Source organism: Rhineura floridana, chromosome 9, assembly GCF_030035675.1.
Source record: "Rhineura floridana isolate rRhiFlo1 chromosome 9, rRhiFlo1.hap2, whole genome shotgun sequence".
In the NCBI taxonomy this organism is placed as follows: domain Eukaryota; kingdom Metazoa; phylum Chordata; class Lepidosauria; order Squamata; family Rhineuridae; genus Rhineura; species Rhineura floridana.
In genome coordinates, this window is record NC_084488.1 from 3,446,904 (window position 1) to 3,468,198 (window position 21,295).

At 43.1% G+C, this 21,295-nt stretch overlaps 2 protein-coding genes across 6 annotated transcripts in view; one reads left to right on the plus strand and one right to left on the minus strand.

The window, feature by feature from the left end:
* Positions 1-7,852, plus strand: part of FOXJ2 (forkhead box J2) — a 44,949-nt gene extending 37,097 nt beyond the window's left edge. For 4 of the 5 annotated variants that reach the window (XM_061584295.1, XM_061584298.1, XM_061584296.1 and 1 more), the window contains 3 exons: positions 110-310; positions 1,867-1,965; positions 5,489-7,852. In XM_061584295.1, the coding sequence (XP_061440279.1) occupies positions 110-310; positions 1,867-1,965; positions 5,489-5,568 (380 nt within the window). In that variant the 3' untranslated portion in view covers positions 5,569-7,852. The remainder of the gene's footprint in view (positions 1-109; positions 311-1,866; positions 1,966-5,488) is intronic. The other variant, XM_061584299.1, reaches the window with a different exon arrangement.
* Positions 7,853-8,719: 867 nt separating this feature from the next.
* On the minus strand, positions 8,720-17,265 carry C3AR1 (complement C3a receptor 1). The gene is made up of 2 exons (XM_061584496.1): positions 17,178-17,265; positions 8,720-14,337 (listed from the first exon to the last, which is right to left on the minus strand). Exon 2 carries the CDS (start codon positions 14,319-14,321, stop codon positions 12,894-12,896), a length of 1,428 nt encoding a protein of 475 aa, XP_061440480.1. The 5' UTR covers positions 14,322-14,337; positions 17,178-17,265; the 3' UTR covers positions 8,720-12,893.
* Between the last annotated feature and the right edge of the window lie 4,030 nt (positions 17,266-21,295).

Genomic DNA, 21,295 nt, shown 5'->3' on the forward strand with positions numbered 1-21,295 from the left:
AAAGGGGCCCTCCACAGACTTAGAGTGGTAAATAGAGAAGGAGCTCTTCGGCAAGAAAAGAGAGCAGTGATGCCTAGTTTTTTATCTCTCTTTCTCTGCCCCCCTGCAGAGTTGATGGAGAGTCTGCGTCAGGCTGAGCGTAAGAACTGGACCCTAGATCAGCACCACATTGCCAACCTCTGTGACTCCCTCAATCACTTTCTCACCCAGACCGGTCAGCTCCCTCACCTGGGAGGCCCACAGCAGCTTCCCCGAATCTCCGAGTCCTGTGCCATGAATAGTGGCAAACAAGAGCAGCCCATGAACCAAGGTACTCAGCATGGCTTTCTGGGTGGAAACCTGCCATTCCAGGATAGTGAGTGAGACAGAATCCAAGAGATACAGCCACACCCCCTTCTGTGGCATCATGGCTAAGGATGGGGATAACAGGTTCAATCTTAGACAAAACTTGTGTTTTTGTCATATTTAGTCTCCATCTCTGAAATTTCCCCTAACCCTGTTCTCTGATCCCTTTGCAAGCTGAGGAGGGGGGGGCAAAAGGGTGTTCCAGAACCACTGCCATTGTCAAAAGTTCTGCATATACTTTGTGGCCAGACTGTATATTTGCCTGAACAAACCAAAGATAGTAGCACCCACATACTGAAATGGTAGCAGCATCATTTCCATAAAAAAGTTCTTTATCACCCAAGCTGTGCTCAGGTTTGTGCAGGATGGATGGCTAAGCATGTCCCGTACTTTGCCACCTACAGTGCCTGTAGCAGATGTATGTCTGTGCATACTTACAAACACTTGGTTTTACTGAGACTCAAGGAAAACAATAAGATGGCTGATGACCACCTCTGAGCAACATGCAGTTTAAAGCAAGTCATAAGAAACTATTCTGCGCAAAGCCTATTCATAAATTACCCATGAAACACATGGAGATATAAGGGGTTTATGAGGCCATTTGCTTAAAGGGATCAAATTCAAAGTCTTACAATTAACAAAGGATGTTGAGATTGTCCTAATCCTCTCTCTTCCAGAGTGAGATTGCATGGTATGAATTATTCTGTAATTAGCCCATTTCCAAAGAGTCTTGTGTTGTCCATATTGTACAGATACTGACCTCCACACGCCCGTATGTGGCAGTGATAGAGCTCTGATGACACACTGTGCAAAAACATTTGAATATTTAGCTACTTCAAATTGCATCCCACCTCATTTACTGTAGTACAGGAAAGGCATTGTATCAGTAGCAGAGGCTTGTAAATAGACACTTAGCTATTCCTCCATGGTAGGTAATAAATTGATTGGATTGCGTCCAATCAATCAGGAGAGGAATTAATTGTGAGTTGGAAGAGAGGTGTTACATTTTTCTTTCAGATGGTTGATGTGACAAAAATGACTTGTGCTGATGTGGGGGGGCAGGCAAGCTAGTAAAAATGTTTTGGGTCTACTAACTTTTGTGGATTGATTTGCAAGGCCCAGTTAGTATGCTTCTGAAAGAGCTGTAAGATAGAAAGAGGAAAGTTGATCTAGCAAATTATGTCAATTTGGTGGCTGTAGTGATCGGACATTGTTAGCGCAATAGATGAATTCACATGCCAAGAGGGAAGTATTACAACAAAAAACATCTGTTGTACATATTTATTATGGGTTTAAAAATTATATTGAGAAAGTTGCTATTAATTGGTTTTCATGTTTGGGGAAGCAACTAAAAAACTTTAATGATAGAAACCATCCCTGATTTTCTGAAACCAAGATGATGCTACAAATAAACCTATAGGAAGGCCTAAGCATGTAGAAGTTACACGTCCCACCTTAGTCTTCTGCATTTCCAGGCTGCAAACAGGTAACTGATGGTTCTTTCCCCCTTTTCTCTGCTAGTGAACTCTTACGGTCAGCCACAGCCTCCCCATCTCTACTCTGGGCCATCTCCAATGTACCAGATTTCCACCCAGGACTCGCCAGGGTATAATCGTCCAGGTAAGGTTGAGTGCTGAGGTGCCTTTGAACATTAAATGGCTTGCTGCTGCCATAATATTCTGGGGCCTAACTGACAGTATAAAATAACTGCTTTTTGCTATTATCCCTTTCCCCAAACATATACACATTAATTTCTAGCAAACTGTTGACTTAGGTGCTTAGTTACTCCTTTCTCCATCGCATGCATGCATGCATGCTGGGGATGGTGCCTGCTCTCATGCTGGGAAGAAATTTCCTGGTGCTGGAGTTCTATCTATATGCTTGTTGCTGCCACTGCCCAGGTACCGAGAGGACCCCACCTCGGGGAAGAGCTGGTACTTTACATTACATCCATGTCTCCTGAATCTGGCAAAATCTGACAACAGATATAGAAAAGTGAAAATCTCAACCTTTCCCCCCCAAGCTACTAGTCCTTGTAGTTGAATACGTTTGAAGACTATCTTTGCAATAGGAGCCAGTGTTCAGGAAGGGGGAGCCTATTCACCTTGTATAACTACATGACCTTTCCATTCTTCTCCTATGGATGCTGTTGTTTACTATTGTTAGTTGCTTTATATCTTGAAGTGACTTAACAACAGAATAAAATACTGTGATTCTGAGAAGTATTGCTCTTGTATTATCAAGTGGAACTGTAACTGGGTTCCTTATAGCACTTAATATAGTATGTTATTCCCAGTACATAGAAGAAGTTTCTTGGTAGCGAGCTAAGAAATGGTACTTGAATTTTCTTTTTTCTTCCTCCCTTCCATTTCCTTTTCCCTTTGTGTAAGCCACTCTGGAAGCATTCTTTGGCTGAAGACCGGACTAAAATGCTTTAAATACAACAAATAAGGGATCGAGAGAGAAAAGGAAAACAAGGAAATTCAAATATCAAGGGTTGTATTCTACTAGGTCCTTTTCAAAGTAGACTCATTCAAATTAACAACCTTAAGTTAGTCATGTCTGTTCACTTCCATGGGTCTCCTCTGAGTACGACTAGCATTGAATACCACCCCAATTCTCTGTTACTATAAGAACTTTGTAACAAGCTAAAGTGGAAATGGGCTGCTGAGGGTTCAAAAACAAGCTTGGGTAGGCCTCTGAGAAATAAACTGGCAGCCTGCTTAGGTATGCTACCTTCTCACAGCCTCTAGCCCTGAAATCTGAATAAAATTGGACTTCAAGGTGCTATTTTTTGGCTTAACATTTTTAAATGTTATAAGGTGCTCGGAGCTGAATCAGAGGAAATGGCAAGGGAGTGGGGCCTAGAAATTCAAATAAACATGAATCCCAGAGGGATTGATATGCCTCCAAAAGGTCCCCAGGATCTGAATCTGAAAGATCCTGCTCAGGCTAGTCTGTTCCTCAATGTCCCTCACTGTCCTTTTGGAGTTCCTGCAGCAGCACTTGGCAGAGTGATCACCTCTACGCTAAAGGGGCTATGGTTGTAGCAACATGTATGGCATACATTCTCTCCTTTCTTTTATTTTTAATTTTATTTTTAAGCATAAACCTTCTTTTGTGGTGGGAATTTTAAACCATTATAACACTCGGCTGTTTTAAGATAATGTGAATGGGTGATGGGACCTTTGCCTAGACTCCCAACTGAGCTGTTCTCTCTCGTCTCCCCTTTTTCTGGAAGCTGGAGAAGAAGAGGGGAATCTCCAAGTGATGCTGAGCTATCTAGAACTTGGTGTGTGTGTGTGTGTGTGTGTGTGTGTGTGTGTGTGTGTGTGTGTGTGTGTGTGTGTGTGTGTGTGTGTGTGTGTGTGTGTGTGTGTGTGTGTGTGTGTGTGTGTGTGTGTGTGTGTGTGTGTGTGTGTGTGTGTGTGTGTGTGTGTGTGTGTGTGTGTGTGTGTGTGTGTGTGTGTGTGTGTGTGTGTGTGTGTGTGTGTGTGTGTGTGTGTGTGTGTGTGTGTGTGTGTGTGTGTGTGTGTGTGTGTGTGTGTGTGTGTGTGTGTGTGTGTGTGTGTGTGTGTGTGTGTGTGTGTGTGTGTGTGTGTGTGTGTGTGTGTGTGTGTGTGTGTGTGTGTGTGTGTGTGACCCTATAGCAGCAAATCTGTGGCCCTCCAGATGGTGTTGGATTCCAAAGTCCCGTCAGCCCCAGCCAGCGTGGCTAACTATGAGGAGTGATGGAAGCTCTAGTCCAGCAACATTGGCAGGCTCCCCATCCCTGTCCTACAGGGGCGTCCAGGCTTCCCACCGCAAGCTTTAGGAAGTTCAGTACCCCTCTCCCCTTCATTTTAATGTCTGCAATAAGGGAGGGAGAAATATTTGGTTAAGCAAATAAATAAAAATAATTATTAATATTAATAATATTAATATTATTAATTAAAAGTGTTAACATAATTCTAGGAGTAGAGTCTTGGTTTTCCTGGCTCACAATGTGGGGAGAATTGGAGAGCAAAACATGCTATCTACACAGGCTTTGAGTAGAGGGGAAAATTAATGATACGTAGCGTTGCTAGATCTGCTAGCCTGTGTGAATACATGTCTTATGTGTGCAGTGATGGAAAATGCCACTTTGGGGGATTAAACATGCTGCTCTTGAGATCTTTGCTAGAGACAGCTGCACATGTAAACATTGAAGGTAGGAACTTAGCAATATGAAATGATTTAGAAGTCTACAGTAATGATTTTTGTAGCTTGAAATGTCAATACAGACATGTGGAGTGGAAAGACTTAATACATTACACAGGCTAACCCACCCACATGTTGCCTGGACCATAAAACTAGTTCTTACTGCAGGTGTAGGAGAGACTAGGAGAGTTGTGTAATATGGACGTATAAAGCAGATTTCACTATGGGAACGTGAGAAGGCTAAAGAAAGAAAAGAGGCTGCATGCAATGCAGTAGTTTTTCTGGTCTTGCAAGAGTCAGATGTGCATGAAATTGGGAAATTCAGAAAATAGAAAGAACTACAAAAGTTGAGTCACTGATATTTACCTGTTCAGTGGTAGCAGGAAATCTGAAAAAACTGGATTGTCTACTGTAAGGGGCACTGTCCAGTCTGGACACGAGACATTACATAAAAAACACACAGGTAGTGAGTTTCCCTGGGTCCGTCTTGAGTCATACCAGCTGTCTTGTTACAGGGTAAAAGCAAAGTCCACCTCTCAAATCTCATTCTAATGTGATCTCACCCTTGCTGAAAAACAGTTGGGCTTTGACCTCTCGGGGAATGGCAGAATGGTAGTTGGTTTAATTAAGACAGGATATTTTTTGTGGCATCCATTCACTCTCAAGAGATAATGGCCAAATTATAGGTTTTGCTTGCATTGGATTCTGGAATTGAGTTATTTGTAACCTTCTGCTTGTGGCTGGAATGTGCTAAATTCTTCACAGGCATATGCCATTGGGGCTTCACGTGATTCACCACAATGGCACTCAGAATAAAGTCAAAACACACACTTGGGGGGGGGGGATATACAGTGTTCTACCTGAACTGAGCTCCTTGGTAACAACAGTAGTAGTTTATTATCAAGAATTCTACATAATAGACCACTTATTTCCTGTTTTTTCTTCCTTTCTGCAATGTATTCAGGTCATCATCTGGTTCCGCGGCCACCTCCAGGTGCCAATGAGGAAATCCCTGATGATTTCAACTGGGATTTGATCACCTAGCAAGTTACAGACTTGATAGCACATCCCTCATGTAGGGTATGGGAAGGGGAGCCTGGGGTTCAGGTCACAAGACCAGCACCTTCAGCCTCTTTCCTTGCCTGTATATAGGTATATATTCTCTACTTCCGCCAGAGAAGCTGCCGCAAGATTCTGCCGAAGATAATCCTTCCTTGCGCTCCCTGTTTTACCTTTTTTCTTCTTCTTTATTATTATTATTATTATCATCATCATCATCATCATCATCAATAATAGTGCACAGCCCTTCTGCTCCAGCTTCGGATTTTATGTGTTTACTGGCATCCTGAGAGGGATGGAGGGTAGGAAAATTGTTTTCTGGTGCCATGAGAAGACCTCAGAGGGAGGAATTCTTGAGCGCATCTTTCTCTTCCTGCATCACCTGCGTTTTAACAATCCCTCTTTCCCTTCAAGGTGGCCAGTGACTCTTTATTGGCTGCAAGAGTGAGAGAGCCCCGTGGATCTTGAGAGTTTGTAATAATTATGTTTTTTCTTAAATGTTGTAAATGGGGAAGGGAATGGGAGGGAGTGGGTTAGACTGGTGTCGAAAGGAGGCCTGTAAACTTTCTCACACCAGCAGGGACAGCAGAATCAACAAGTGCACAGGATGGGAGGCTTTGGGTGTGGAAAATAGCTGGAATTGTTGCTTGTCAGAGAGGGGCTTCCCTTAGTGGAAGGCAAGGACTTCTCTCTAGCTGAAACATTGTGGTTAGGACTTGTTGCTTGGTAGGGACTGAGTGTCTGGGAAAGACGAAGGGGGCCTTTATCTTTTTTCTACACTGCCTTTTTCAATCACTGCCATTTTGCACTTGCCCCCCTCGGCAGACGAAGAAAGCTTGACAGGTCTGGCTTGTATCTGCATCATGTGGCTCGGGTATCAAGATTGAACCAGACTCCTCAGGGCTTGTCTTACCAGAGTTTTTTTCCTCCTGTTGCCTTCTCTCATAATGCGGTAAGGCTCTTACTTAAATATGCAGATAAGTCATAGAAAGCAAGAAGTCCTCCTCTCCCCAGCAAGGTTTTGTTTAACTTCTGAATTTTACTTCCCCTCATTTCTCTGAAAAGTGTTGTGGCTTGTGGTGCAAGAGTGGGAGCTGAGGGTGTCTTCTCTGCCTTATATAAAACAAGCAATTGATGCTCCCTGTTTTGTGGATAAGCTTAAGATGAAAGGAAGCAGAGCTTGGCGGATGGAGGCTTTAAAACTCTCCAGTTGAGGATATGTGACTGTGGACTATATGGAGGAGATACTGAAAGTGTATAGCTGGAAGGGCCCTTCCAAGTCAGGTGGGGCAGGAAGGGCAGGTATTCAATCGTATGGCAGTCCTTGAAAGATAGGGAAGGACAAGGGTGCCAATGCAGGATTGAATGTTGATGTGGCAGGGTGGCCTCTCCTCACTGCTTTGTTTTCAGTTTCTAGTGTGACTCTCTTTCGCCAGACTTCTTGTTAATCTGCATACTCTTCCAACTGCAAGCCTGCTTTGCGTGAAGAGGAAACCAAGTTGGAAGCAGAAACATCATGGGAAAGTGCTGTGCCAAGGGTGGGAAGGTTTTGTAGCATTGCTTTTAACTCACCATTTCATTGGATTCTGGAGGGAGGGTCTTTTTGGTTGCTGGGGGAAGGGGTCATCATTGTGTATACTGAGAGGAGTAGAGAATCCCTGAGCTGAATTCATGGAGGAGTCTTAATGGTTGTCTACACCGCCCTGAGATGAGAATGATGTCGCCAGGAACAGGAGATTCTGTTTGGTTGGGTGTCTGTAGAACATACTGACTTCTCAGTAGAGATGGCTTCTTCTCCTCCAGATGCCACTTGGTGCTTTTTACAAAATCTTTCTGAGAATAAGATCCACAAAGGTGGAGGGAATAACATCACTCCTTTAGGTATTTAAAGGCTCCTCGCGTGCCTTGTTTGCATATGTAAATATATGCCAGTCAGTGTGCAAACTAGTCACATGCTCCTTTTGCCTCTGAATCAGTTGCATCATTCTTGAGTGGGTTAGTATTGGATTGGACACAAAGTCATAGACTCAGCACTGGAATTCTGCACTGTGAGCAGCTGACACAGCCTGCCTTGGAAAAGCGGTCAGCACAGAGGGCTGGCCGGCCAGCCTGCCTACCTGCCTGTCATGGAGAGAAATCCCTCGTCTGCCCACCCGCTTCAGTGCAACCCACAATGCTTTATGTCAAGGAGGTGGGAGAGGGGTGTGGCCTCACAAATTTATTTTTGTGCATGCTTTCTTAATTAAAAAAGTGAATGTTTATGGTTTAATCCCTTTGTTGCCCGTTTTAATTTGTTTGTGACAACTTGTAGAGTGCAACTCACACTGTTGGACTTAAGAGTTTTGGACAAAGAAACACATTTTTATTCTTACTGAAACAAAGCCTGTCATTTTACATATCACTTGAATCCAAATTGTTCCTTGCATTTGTACCATCACGTTTACTATTACTGTTACAGCCAGGGCCCATATGGCATCACTTTGTGCAGGGCCATGTGTATACTGGGATTCTGCAGGAGCATAGAAAGTGCAGAAACTCTTCTTTGTTTTTTTCCCCCAGTGGGGTTAATGTTTTGTCTGTTATGATTGCAAAGATGTGCTTGAAATTGTGGGCTGAAGTCCTAGAATCCAGAAAAGTAGTTGAAAAGGATTTATTTCCAGCCACTGGAAATCGGGCTTGAGTGCCCTGAATTACCCTTTCTCATTATTAGCAAAACTAGAATAAATTATATTGAATAATAAGAAATTATGGAATAAGCCATATAAACAAAGATAAATTTATGAACGTAAACAGAGCTCTATTAGATTAGATGAAATTTAAGTTCCATCTACTCTAGCATTTTGCTTTCCACAGTGGCCAACCAGATTGATTGGGGAAGCTTATAAGCAGGGAATGAAGGCAGTAGCCCTCTTTTGCTGTTGCCTTTCCCCCTGAACTAGTATTCAAAGGCATGCTCCCTCTGATCACTAGTTTCCATATGGTCATCTTGGCTAATAGCCACTGATAGAATGATCCTCCATAAATTTATCTTGTCCCCTTTTAAAGCCATCTAAGCTGGCAGCAATTATCACATTGTGTGGCAATTAATTCCATAAACTAGTTGTGAATCATGTGAAGAAGTACTCTCTGTCCCCAATTTATTGTCAATCAGTTTAATTGGATAGCATTATTATACATAATTTTATAAATACTTGCTCAATTTACATATCAGCTTTCTAGGGCACAGAATTTGGACTTCCTTGGCACAGTTCTTTTTTTTCGCATGAAGCACACAATAATATATCTTAAGCACAGTGTGGAAACAGCCATACCCAGATGTTTTAAGACCAATCTGAATCATTCTGGTACTTCATTTCAGGCTCCTGGACTCCCTTTTGTTTGTTTTTCCACATTTGCATCCTGTTGTTGTTCCAGGGCGTTCAGGCAGCATATATGGGGTTACCCTGTATTATTTCTACAGGTTCAGAGAGTGACGTGCCCAGGCCACCCTGTGAACTGAACATGGCTGAATGATTAAACACAAACATTATTCATCATCAAACACTAAGTTTCAGTTAAGAAAGTTCTGTTGGGTGAAGAGCTGAATGAGTTAATCAACACAGTTGGGAGTTGTAGCAACCGGTAGTGCAGGAATCAAACATTTGGCTTAGCCATCCTGAGTGCAGTGCAGTTCTGTACCTCATGGACCTTCTGCATCCAGTGAATGTGACCTTGAAATTAGTCAGTGATTGGTGCTTGCTTCATTCAAAGCAGTCTAAGGCAAGGATTGTGATCCCAAATTAGTCATGAGTGAAAAACAGCAAAACTGCTTCCCCCTCCCCCCAGCATTGTTTTGCTGAGCTATGCTATGAACTGAGCAACTTTGACTTGCAAAAGGGAAGTGGTCTTTTGAGCATAGGCTAGAGGCGTGATTGGGTGGAGCATGACACATCTAAGTCAGTTGACTTACTGCTGATTTTTGATTAGGAATAGACAGGAGCTAATCCATGGTCTTGATTTAACCCCAAAGAGCTTCTCATCTGGCCCACAACATTCATAGGAGTCCTGTTCTGCATCTAGCCACTTTCTCCAATATAAGCTCAAGACACAGGCGAAGGGCTCTTTAGCCCACTGTCCCTCAACATGCACATCAACAGACTTTATTTATGTATCACTGTCATATACTAGTGGGCCTGGTCTATGCATGTGACAAAATGAGGTGGTGGGTTCTCAAGGTGGTAGTTGAATACATTATACCATTTTAGAACTGCAGGTGAAGCAATGCAGTTTTTATGTTTCCCTGTGTAGCTTTTTCTAAAATCTTTCAAGAAGAAAGACAGTGGGTTGAACTAGAACTTTCCCCCCGTCATTTTACTTCCACAGAGTGTGTATCTTTTTCATAACTCACTTGTCTGTATAGATCAAGCACAGTTCTTTAATGTTTCCATCCCAAGGGTGGACCCTAGTAGAGGCTATGGCAAAGTTCTTGTGTATCTCAAGCACAAGAGGACAATTCTGGGGAAGTAGTTAAAGCGAGCCAATGACTAGAGTGTTTGTCATGTTCTGGTCTGATGCCAGATACCACAGGGCAAGACATATCAGGAATTGCAGGACCACAGTTACAGCTGAGTAGGCAACTTGGTCTGAGAAAAGTTGACAGAAGACAGGCCTTTTAAGCCCCTGCCTCCAGACTGCCTCTTCTGGGCTCCAACCCCTCCAACCCCACATCTGGCCTGAAGATGTGCACTCCTCCTCTGTTCCATAGATTCCCATTTGGGCACACCCTGTGCCACTGGACCAATGACTGCTGTGGGAGGCATTTGGTTCTGGTTCAGGGTTCAGGGGTGGGTGCCCATGGAGATCCTGGCTCTGACCCTACAGGCCCTGGTGGTAAGGGAGGTTCTTCTGGAACTCTTGTCTGACAGCCTCACACTCAGTAGACTTCTGATCTCCAGCAGCCAGCTCTGAGCCCTGAACTTGGTCCAGCTCCTTTGCTGGTACCTGTGCAGCCTCAGACTGGTGTGTCTGGATTGCTGCTAGATTCAGGGGTCATGACAGACTTTAACCAGGCAGACCTGGGTTTGAATCCTTACTCAGCCATGAAGCTTACTGGGCCAGTTGTTATCTTGCAGACTAACCTACCTCTTAGGGTTGTTGTGTAGTTTAAGGGATGTATATGACTTTGAACTCCTTGGAGAAAGTGGGATAGATATGAAATAAATAATAGTTCTTTGTCCATGTCCTGGCTCATGCAGACGTGTCACTGGGAAGTTCACTTGCTGCTAGTCCTTCAACTCTTGCCTGATTCAATCTCTAGGCCATCCTAAATAACTTGATGACCAAGGTTCCAGGTGCTGGTTTATATGTAATATGTTGTATCCCTGTTATTCCCTGTTGTTATAGTGGTGTGTTATTAATGTATATGATACATTTTTACAGAATAGTATAACCAAAAGAAAACATGAGCAAGACAACAAGGGGATGGGTGGAAGGCAAAACGTTAACAAGAAGGGATGAATATTGAGAGAACTTTATACTTCTGGAAGCAGAATTAGCTGAAAATCATTTCAGATGGAGTGAAGGCAAGAGTTTTCCTTCTTGACATCTTCAGTAATCTCTCCCTCTCACATGAAAATCCTAGTTTTGTGTTCTTGGTATGCAATTTCCATTAATTTGTCAAGAAAAGTAGTTACTTTCCCCCCAAGAAGAAACAAGCTAGGATTCATGAGATTGCTATGCTAGCTTCTCTTAAATGCTTTCAGAAGGACATGGAAAGGAGGGTCAGTGCTGCCACCTCCTAGCTATGGATGGAAAAGCAAAGCAACCTCCTGTCCTGTGGTAATTAGAGTTACAAAAAGACTACAAGCCACACAAGCATTGTAGTCTTTATTGGCCCTTCAGATCCAAAATTGAGCTGGTTGTCTTCTATTGTTGGAAAGTCTTACCTGTAAGGAATTTGCCCTTGAGATGCCTAGGGACAGAGAATGTTCAGGATCTCTGTCACCCTAGTCTTTTTTTTCTTTCTGTATTAGACAGAATGAATGAGAGGTGTACTCCCAAGTTAAACCAATCTAGTATTGCTAAGAAGAGCAAGTAACAGTATATGAGAAGGAAAAAATAAATTCTGTGTTTTAGTTCAGAGGGTTAAAAGTAATTAATTTTAATATACATGTATAGCCTGCCCTGTCCCAAAAACATAATAGCAAAAATAGCGACAAAGAGCAATAGCCCCCAGCAGAACAGAATAAATTGTTCCCCACCCATTCCTGACTTAACCCTCTGTCCCAGCTCTAGTAGTAAAATGTAGGTCTTGCAATGCTTCTGAAAAGTGCTCAGTTGGTGAATTTGTAGTGGGAAGAAATTCATTAATTGGGCAGCTCCTAAGATGTTCACTGGAAATCTGCACATCTTCCATAGTCCTGAAAGCTAAGATACACTACAGAATACTCATAGTTGCCTAAGTCCAGTCCAGTTGCTCTTTAAGTTCTATGTTCTGTCTATGTGTTAATGTGTAATGTTATTCACATGGCATACGTAGGGAAGAAAATTATTCAGATACTGTTTGGCTTGGTCTTGTAGCTTCTCACACATAACACCCTCTCCAGCATCTTAAGCAGTGCTCATTTAGCACCACCTTCACATCTTTCTGTTCATAGGGTTTTTGTGGTAAGAGATATTCCGAGGTGGTTTACCATGGCCTTCCTCTGAGATGCCTTTCATCTTTAGCCATATCTTTTCCTTCCTGTTGAGCAACTGTGGCCTGTTCCCACTTGTTGAGAGGTAAGGGATGGGCTTTCCTTTCAGATCTGCAGGCAGTATCCAGGACTCAACCCTGGCATATCTCTTTTTGGTTTGTTTTTGGAAATTAAGCCCTGTCTCCATTTTTCTTGGACAGCATTCTGTGAACACAGCCCATTTACAAAGCAAAGCTGTTACTACTAATTACAGTATTTCTGTTCCACCACTAAAGCTTATTCTGGCACACCACACCTGGCTATACTACTCTCTTTCATCAGTGGGGATAACAATTGGCATATAATACTATAGGGCATGTTTGCAGTGCTATAAAATATTGGCAAATTTGAAATGCTACCATCCATGTTGCAGAGATCATTCAGTAGGTAGTTGTCCCCATTTCCCTTTCTATGGTGCAAATCCAGGCTTTCACTTAACCAACTCACACCTCTGCACAAAGCAAATGGATGAGGTGTGACTGGTCTTGTGTGTGCAAGAGCTACAGATAGTAATTCGGATTGGCCACATCTGTGCCACTCTACTAAATCAAGAACTTGCAGGAGCAAGGATCGCTTTTGTTGCCTTGAAGCTTCATTTTAGAGGACGGAAACATCAATATCGTCAATTGTAGCCTTGCTTCTGTCCTGGGAGTAGGCAGTGGAGCATGTACCTTCCTCACTGAAGGCTCTTTCAAAAATTCCCTGCACTGTCTGGCATGCTTTTTCCCTGAAACTTTGCCCAACAAACACATAAAGAAGTGGGTTGATGCAGCTGTTGGCATAGGCCAGTGCTGTAGAAACATGGTCCCACAAAGTCAGTGTTTCATAAAATGCTGTGTTTGGGTTAGCCAGGAGAAACAGCACTCCAATGACATGGTAAGGAGCCCAACAAAGAAAGAAAGTGGCTACAACAAGCAGGATCACCCGTAAAGCCTTCCTACGGGAGTTTGCAAATTGGTTTGTGAGCATCTTGTGGGCAATAAGGGCATAGCAGGCTGCCATGATTCCAAAGGGGAGGAGGAAACCAAAGATGCTTCTGGTGACGGTAATGGACACAAGGGCACTTGGCAGTTGGATCTCAGGGAAGTGACCATAAAAGTACATTTCCATGGAGCTGTTACTACCAGAGAGGTTCCCAGAATAACTGCCAGGAGGGAAATACGCAGGACCATCTGAATGAAGAATACTAGATCTGGCAGTATTCAGCTGGGTTCTGGGAGATGTAAGTACTATAGATGTAGGGTCTGTAATGATCATCGATGTATCTGTATCGGTGCCAAGACTGCTTGGTGTGCTAGAATGCAGAGCTTTGGTTTTGTTAGTTGTATTATCAATATGGTACACAGAATGCATGTCAAGAATTCCAAGAATTCCATCTGTGGAAATATCCTCATATCCACTAGCTGTTAAGGGAGGATGTTGAAAAGAAAACACATCATTGCTGGGAAATGGGTCATCTGGCCATTTGTCCCCATACTCTTCACCATGCCAATTGTAGACACATCTGGTGTTGCCAAATTCATCTGTGGAGATCTCACGGTAGAAGAAGGCAGGGCAACACATAATGAAGGCTAGGAGCCAGATACCACCACATATCAATGACGCAAACCTTGCTGTCCGGTGATTCTGACACCAGACAGGCTTCATCACCACAAGACACCTGTCAACACTGATGATGGTGAGGAGAAAGACACTGGCAAACATGTTGAAGATAATGGTTGATGGAATAATCTTGCAGAAAAACCAGCCATAAGGCCATTGCTCATGGAGGGCCAGGTGGACAATGGAAAAAGGCAGGGACAGGCAGCACACAAAGTCAGCCACAGCAAGGTGCAGAAACCAGATAGTGTTCACCGTTCGCTTCATTTTCAGAGCAACTACCCAGATTACCAGGCCATTTCCAGGGAGGCCCAGGAGGAAGGTGATGGAGAAGATGGTCAGAGAGCTGATAGATATGGGAGTATGGTGTAACATGAAGGAGTCATCAGACTGATACAAACTGTAGTTAGCCAGGAATGGAGGCATGTTCTTTAAAAAAAGCCTTAAGACAATAAATAAATGAATGTTGTTAGCTCAGTTCTTGGATGTTGTTCTAATGAGAGTTGACATCCTCAGATGGTGGATCTGAGTTCTATCACCATAAGGTGATACTGGGTGGGGGATTCTACCTCATTCAGTACAATTGAGATGAAAAATATCAGAGAGAAAGTCTTGCTTAGCACCTGCCAGGAGCACCCTAGGGCAGACCACAGTGTGGGACTCTCCAAGCCAAAAGTAGCCCACAAGCAGTATGTAGTCAGGAATAGACACACACCTACCGCCCCAGGATTCAATCATTTGCAGACTGCAAAAATTGGAGAGGGGGTTGCTGGTACCTGCCAAGTCACAGTACTTGGCTGTTTGGATGCACAGGTTATAAGTAGTACAGGACTGCCTTAAGGAGATCAGCTTTATATCTTGCAGTTCATCTCTAGCTGAAGAATTCTGGGGCTCCTCCAGACCACCTGTTTGTTGAGCATCCTGATTTGCTTGCACAAAGGTTATATATCTGCTCTTTCCTGAAAATCTGTTCTGATTTGTTTATGGGGATGTTATATGTTTTCCATCAATTAATAGTTATTTCACATTTTAGTGCATTTCCCCATCACCTTCCTAACTGGAAAATGACTCCCCCCCACCCAGTGGATTTGTTGCAACAGAGTGCTAAATTTCTGGTATGCAATTGAATTCCTTTCACAAAAGAATGATGACCCCACCACTAATAGTGGAGGTGACCCCTGAGATTGTTTTCTGTTGTGTGATCTCAGCCTGCCTTTCTTTTACTTGCAATTATTTGCATAGGATTAAAGAACATGCTTCATGGGTGCAGCCCAAGACATTTTTGCCCTTAGACCAGGAAATCTAAGTGACTCATTTTCTCCACTGCAGGTGCACGCACACAGTAATTTTAAGAACCATAACTTGCATATTGCCACTCTTGCAAATGATGTCCAAAAATTGTGGCAGTCACCTTCCTATCTTAAGGTGGGTCTGGCCTTGTCTATACTCTTGGAACAAACATCTCTCTCTGCCCACTCTCTCACCCTATATAGGAGCAAGGATCCTCCCATGTCTAGCTAAACCTGCACCACCCTGTGGCTGCACAGTCATTCAGCTTGCTCTAGATGCAAGTTATCAGTATGATCAGTAGGTTTCCTTTAATGTTTCCCCTAACTTGAAGCAAACCCACAGTACTCCTGTCATAGAAAACTCACAACTTACCATGTTCTATGACAGTAGGAACTTTAAAGAAGCCCAGTGCTCAATGCCCAATGTTAGATGTGCTCACCATCCACACAGGGGTGCGCTCTCAGGTATTTATGTTATGGGGAAAGTTCCAGTATGACTGGAGCCTTTTTCACTATGGCGTACTTATCCTAATGGTTAATGCCACCTGTTTACCATGTCAATTCTAGCTATGCCTTGAAAGGCTTTTTTAAGTGTGTAGGTCCTTTTCTATAATGGCTTGAGCTTAGTTCCTTTTTTTCCCTTTGCAAATAGTGTGGTTTCCCCTTATGATGGGGGAAAATTTGTGAGTGGAAAGCATTTTTGTCTCTTGTATATTTTTATGGCTTGTGTGATGTTCCAGTTATAATGATGTGTCAGCAATGCAGCAGTGGCAATTTGTGGTCAGTAATAATGAAGCCACCCCAAACATGATGGAATATAAAAGATACGTACAGACCTTTTGTTTGGTGGCTTATGAGTTTTAACTGTAGTGTATTGCAACAATTTATTTTGTTTGTCCACAACCATGAGGGCGAGAATCTAAATTTCTGAAGAAATTCATCTTATAGTTGCAGTTCTGGGGGCTGCTTTATGGGGCTCCTTTTTCAGCATTGTATACCTACTAAAACTGTAATGTTTGGAGCTGGGCACATATCCTTTTAAAAAACGGTGTATATATGGACATGTGCAGTGGGGAGATGGGGTCAATGATTGCACAGTATATGCGTGCTTATTAAAAGACAGAACCATAGAACATAGAAATATATGCATATAGAACTCTATGATTCTATCCCTATTTTTTTTTTTTACATTTAGTAGATAGACAATGTGAGGTGGTATATTGCAACCACAGCATAGTCATCAGTAAATTTAGGCACACTGTTTTAATGATTAAAATGGAGATGGAAAACAGGCCATGAATACCGAATGATCATAATTTGTAGTCCCTTCATAATAACAGTTTTAGTTTCCAAAATATGCCATATATAACATAAGCCTATAATATTTCTACATAACAACGGATTCTTATTAAAAAGTCTTGTGGCACCTTAAAGGCTAACACATTTATTTTGGCATAGGTTTTCACAGACTACAGTCCAACTTCAACTTCATGCATTTTATGAACTGAACCAGGTGTGTTCAGTTCAGTCCATGAACAGGTGTGGGAAACCTTTGGCCCTCCAGATATTGGCCATGCTTGCTGGGGGTGATGGGAGGTTCAGCAATATCAGGGGGGCCAAAGGTTCCCCATGCTTGATGAACGCTTACACCAGAATACATTTGTTAGTCCTTATTGCACCAAAACCAGCAACCATGGCTATCCCTTTGGACATAGATTCTTACTAGTTTGCATTAGGAGAGAGGAAGCATATGGTGTAGAATAAAATTTCTTTCTCTTATTCTAAAAAGAGTTCCCCAACAATGAATATTTTATTACCATTATGAATGGCTGCAAACCTTCCTAGAAATAGCCCTCCCTTTCTCCTCTCCAAATTCTAGCTGTAGCTTGTATGTCTCATGTTGTGCTGTCAGGTAGTCCCCCATCCTAAACTTCTATGGGATTCCTCCAGCACTCTTTATCTCCTCATGCCCACTGCCCCAGCTAATGTTTACCTTTGTTGCGGGTCTCCACAGTTTCTGCTGCTGCAGTCTTTGTTTTACCAGGTCATTCTGTCTGACTGGGGTGAGGAGAGGGGAAAGGGAAGCGGCAGCTACAGGCAGGAAATGGTAGGTTGTATGTGTAAGCACTTGTACAGTGGGAACATGCAAATTTACTTTCTTAATTGCTCTGAATAGGAGAGTTTCTACATGTGATCAAACTTTTGTTTTTCATTTAGTTTTTAAAAAACAAAACAGTGGAGATGAGTATGCGTGGAGGGTGCCCTTCATCCAAATATCCTAAATTGCATTGCAGGACTTCAGAACTGGCCAGAAAAACTGCACTATTAAATCTAGTTTTAAATAAGATGAAACTTCATTTATTTATTCATTCAAATAATTTATAAACTGCTTTTTAAGGCCAAGCCCACACCGAGCAGTATATATAAGATGCAATATATCTAACATAAAAGTGTCCATGTCCAATCTGAAAAATTGCTTTGAATCATACAGGCCATTTGCACTCTTAAAGATAACTGAAAAGAATTATCTTTTCCAGGCCTTCCTAAAGGGCCTACAGTGAAGGAGCCAAGTGTAAGGTAATTGAAAGGGGTTCCTCAACTGGTGCCACCACCAAGAAGGCTGTTTCTTGTGCTCTCTAACCTAACCAATTTTTATCAGGAGGCACATGAGCAGAACCTCTGAAGTCTTATATGGGCAAGGAGGCCTTTAAGGTAACCTGGTCTCAAACTGTTCAGAGCAATGATTGGGAATCTGACCCTCCAGATATTGTTGGACTCCCAATTCCAAACAGTCCTAGGCAATATGGTCAATTATCAGGGATGAGAGATGTAATTTAGCATGATCTGGAGCCCCAGAGTACATTTGAATTGCAGCCATCAATGTAGCCAGTTGGTATGTTTCCTTTGGTAACTAATGCAATTGGTACAAAAATGGTGTTACATGTTCAGATTTTCTAGGCCTCATTAGTACCTGAATAGCCTCATTTTGTGAGAGAGCCAGTGTGGTGTAGTGGTTAGAGTGTTGGACTACGACCTGGGAGACCATGGTGTGAATCCCCACGTAGCCATGAAGCTCACTGGGTGACCTTGGGCCAGTCACTGCCCCTCAGCCTCAGAGAAGGCAATGGTAAACCATCTCTAAATACCGCTTACCATGAAAACCCTATTCATAGGGTCGCCATAAGTTGGAATTGACTTGAAGGCAGTCCATTTCATTTTTTTCCAGCCTCATGTACTAATTGAAGCTTCTAAGGCAGCCCTATGCAAATATCATTATAGTAGTCTAGCTTGAATATAACTGAGGCCAGGTCTGGACATCTAATTAAGGCTACAGCTGGCATACAAACCTGAGCTGCTAGAAGGCATTTATGTGCCTCTCCACTAGTCCACAAACACTCGCAAGCTAGTACCTGGTCTGTCAATGAGAGCACAACCCCATCCAGGACTAGTTTAATACCTCAGTCCAGATCAACCACCTTCCCAATTTACAAAACCTCAATCTTACCTGGATTAAGTTTCAGGCCATCCATCCCAGATACCTGTTCATGAGGTCCACACACAACCTGCTTGGGCTTCTTAGGTGGAAAAGAGAGGTAGACTTGACAACATTACTGCCTAAATCTCTGATTGGCTTCTCCCAGTGACTTCATAGCAATGTTGAAGAGTATGGTGAATAAGAGGGAAGCGTGATGCACCCCCAAAAGGCCATGGGTTGAAACAGAAGTCAGCCATCACCACGTGGGACCAGCCATCAAGTGAAGTGGACGGGTGTGGTAGGACACCATGGTCAATCATATCAAAAACCTAGAGGGTTGTACTCTCATGTCCAAGCTCCCTTCTCCCCCCACACCCACACCCATATCATCATCCACCAGGGTGAACGAATGTGGATCGGAATGGATCTAATAAAAAAATGATTCATTTGTGATATTCTAATAGTAAATATTGCAAAGATTATAATGTGCACCAGTGAGTGGGTTTCCTGCTGTGTTTCAGGGAAGGTTATCAGAGATTCCTCAATGGAAAGATCAGTAATGATGGATTTCATCAAAGGGAACTTCAGAACTTCCCTTAGTTTCAGGGTAGTGAAGTCATCTGGGAGCAACAAAAACCCTGAAATGTACAGCTGGAAGGAGTTTGGATGTGTTCCAACACCCCCACAGTGCAAGGGTGGCTAACTTGTGGTTTTCACTACAACTCTCATCATCTCTGCCCATGGTGGTTGGGGCTGGTGGGAGTCCAACATCTGGAGAGCCACTCAGGTTCCTTGCCCCTGCTACAGAGATTTCACAATCATACCTGGTGCCAGTGGCAGGCAGGAATTGGGGTGTGCGGAGCAGCCTGGTAGTAGTAGTAAGCGTAGCCCTAGCCTGTGCGTCTATAATCCTGGCACTGCCATCTTAATTATGCCATCCCCAGACCCAATGTGTGTAAGTCAGTAACATCAACAAATTTGGGTGTGTGGCTCAGGACTCTGCCTGTCTGGGATGGGGGATGGTCCAACAGTGGCACTGACCAGAGCTTTGAACTATGTGTCTGAACTAACTTAAGGGAATCTTAAAAGCAATAATGCATATATTCCATGTGCTTCCATGTGAAGCCACATAACACATTGATTAGACTATAATGCAGTGATCCTGATGCAGATGGAGTAATGTGCCACAAGTACACAGCCTGCGATGATGAATGGGAATGTGCATTTTTTCCTGCGTTGTGATGCAGATAGGAATATTTATCCTCTGTAATACAGTGTGCCATAAATGGGGATGTCACTGAATCTCTCTCATCCAAATACAAATCACAGTATAGGTATATAGGCACCTACACCATTGCATGGAAAAGGCCTAAGTAAATAAGGTTTCTCAGGTATATTCTTATGTGTTCAACTCTTTTTTTAAATGAATTCTTCTTATATTACTTACATTTATTCAAATCAGGGAAGAATTTACATTATAGAGCAGTGGAATTTTAATGATTTCCTAAGCACTGGGCTTTCTTAATGTCAATGATTTTAAGATAATTTGCTGGCACATAGGTACATGTTCAAACGATACATTTATTCCACCTTAAAGTCATGGCTACCCCAAAGAATCCTGGGAAGTGTAGTTTGTGAATGGGTCCAAGAGTTGTTAGGAGACCCCTGTTCCCCCCAGAGAGGTAAAATTCCCAGAGTTCTGTGGGAGAACAGGCTAGCTGTTACACCACGTCGGAAATTATAGCTCTGTGAGGGGAGCTGGGGTCTCCAAGTAACTTTCAGTACCCTTCACAAACTACACTTTCCAGCATTCTTTGGGGGAAGCCATAACTGTTTAAAGTGGAATAATAGTGGAATAAATACGGTGTGGATGAAAAAAATATTTATAGCGGTTCCCACTTTGAGGTATGGTTCGGACCATAAATCGTACTTATGGAAGCAGTCGGGCATGGTGAACGTTGTCACAAGGGAAGTACTGCCCGGGAAGCCAGATTGTGCCTGTTGGCGAGCCACCCACGCTCCTCCTTGGCCTTTTGGTGATTCAGCTGCCCATCATTCTTTCATTTTTTCAAACGTAAATCTCTCTAACCGGACAGACCTGGAAACAACAGGCAATGTACCCACAGGCATTCTGCGCAATCGTTTACTGAGAAACGAGTCCACTCCCGCCTACCAATGAAATCACCGCATATTACCGGGGAGCGGTAATAGCCCGCAAGTACTCAGAGGCAGTGAAAGAGGGACCCTGTTCAACTCGGGAGAGGGAAGTTGCTAAAGCGATCTTTCCCCTTTACCCGGAGCACAAATAAGAACTGCCCATAGAAGCGGAGTGGAAATCAGTGGGCTCCGCCGTCCCTCAGAAACAAAAGGTAGCAGCCAAGAAAAGAATCCCTCTGCTTTCTGATTCCGGTCTTGTGTGTGTGTGTGGGGGGGGGAAATGTGACCGTGATGGAAAGAAATAGCCAACACTGCACCCAGGTTTGTGTGCGAGGGGGTTGTGGCTGACAGAGGGCGAGAGGAACACGCCGCCCGATCACAACATTGTCGCCTTCATGATTTTCTGTGGGCAGTTCTCACTTCCGACTCGGGAAGACGAAACATTGTGTTCCAAGTAAACCCGTACATTCTCTTAGAAA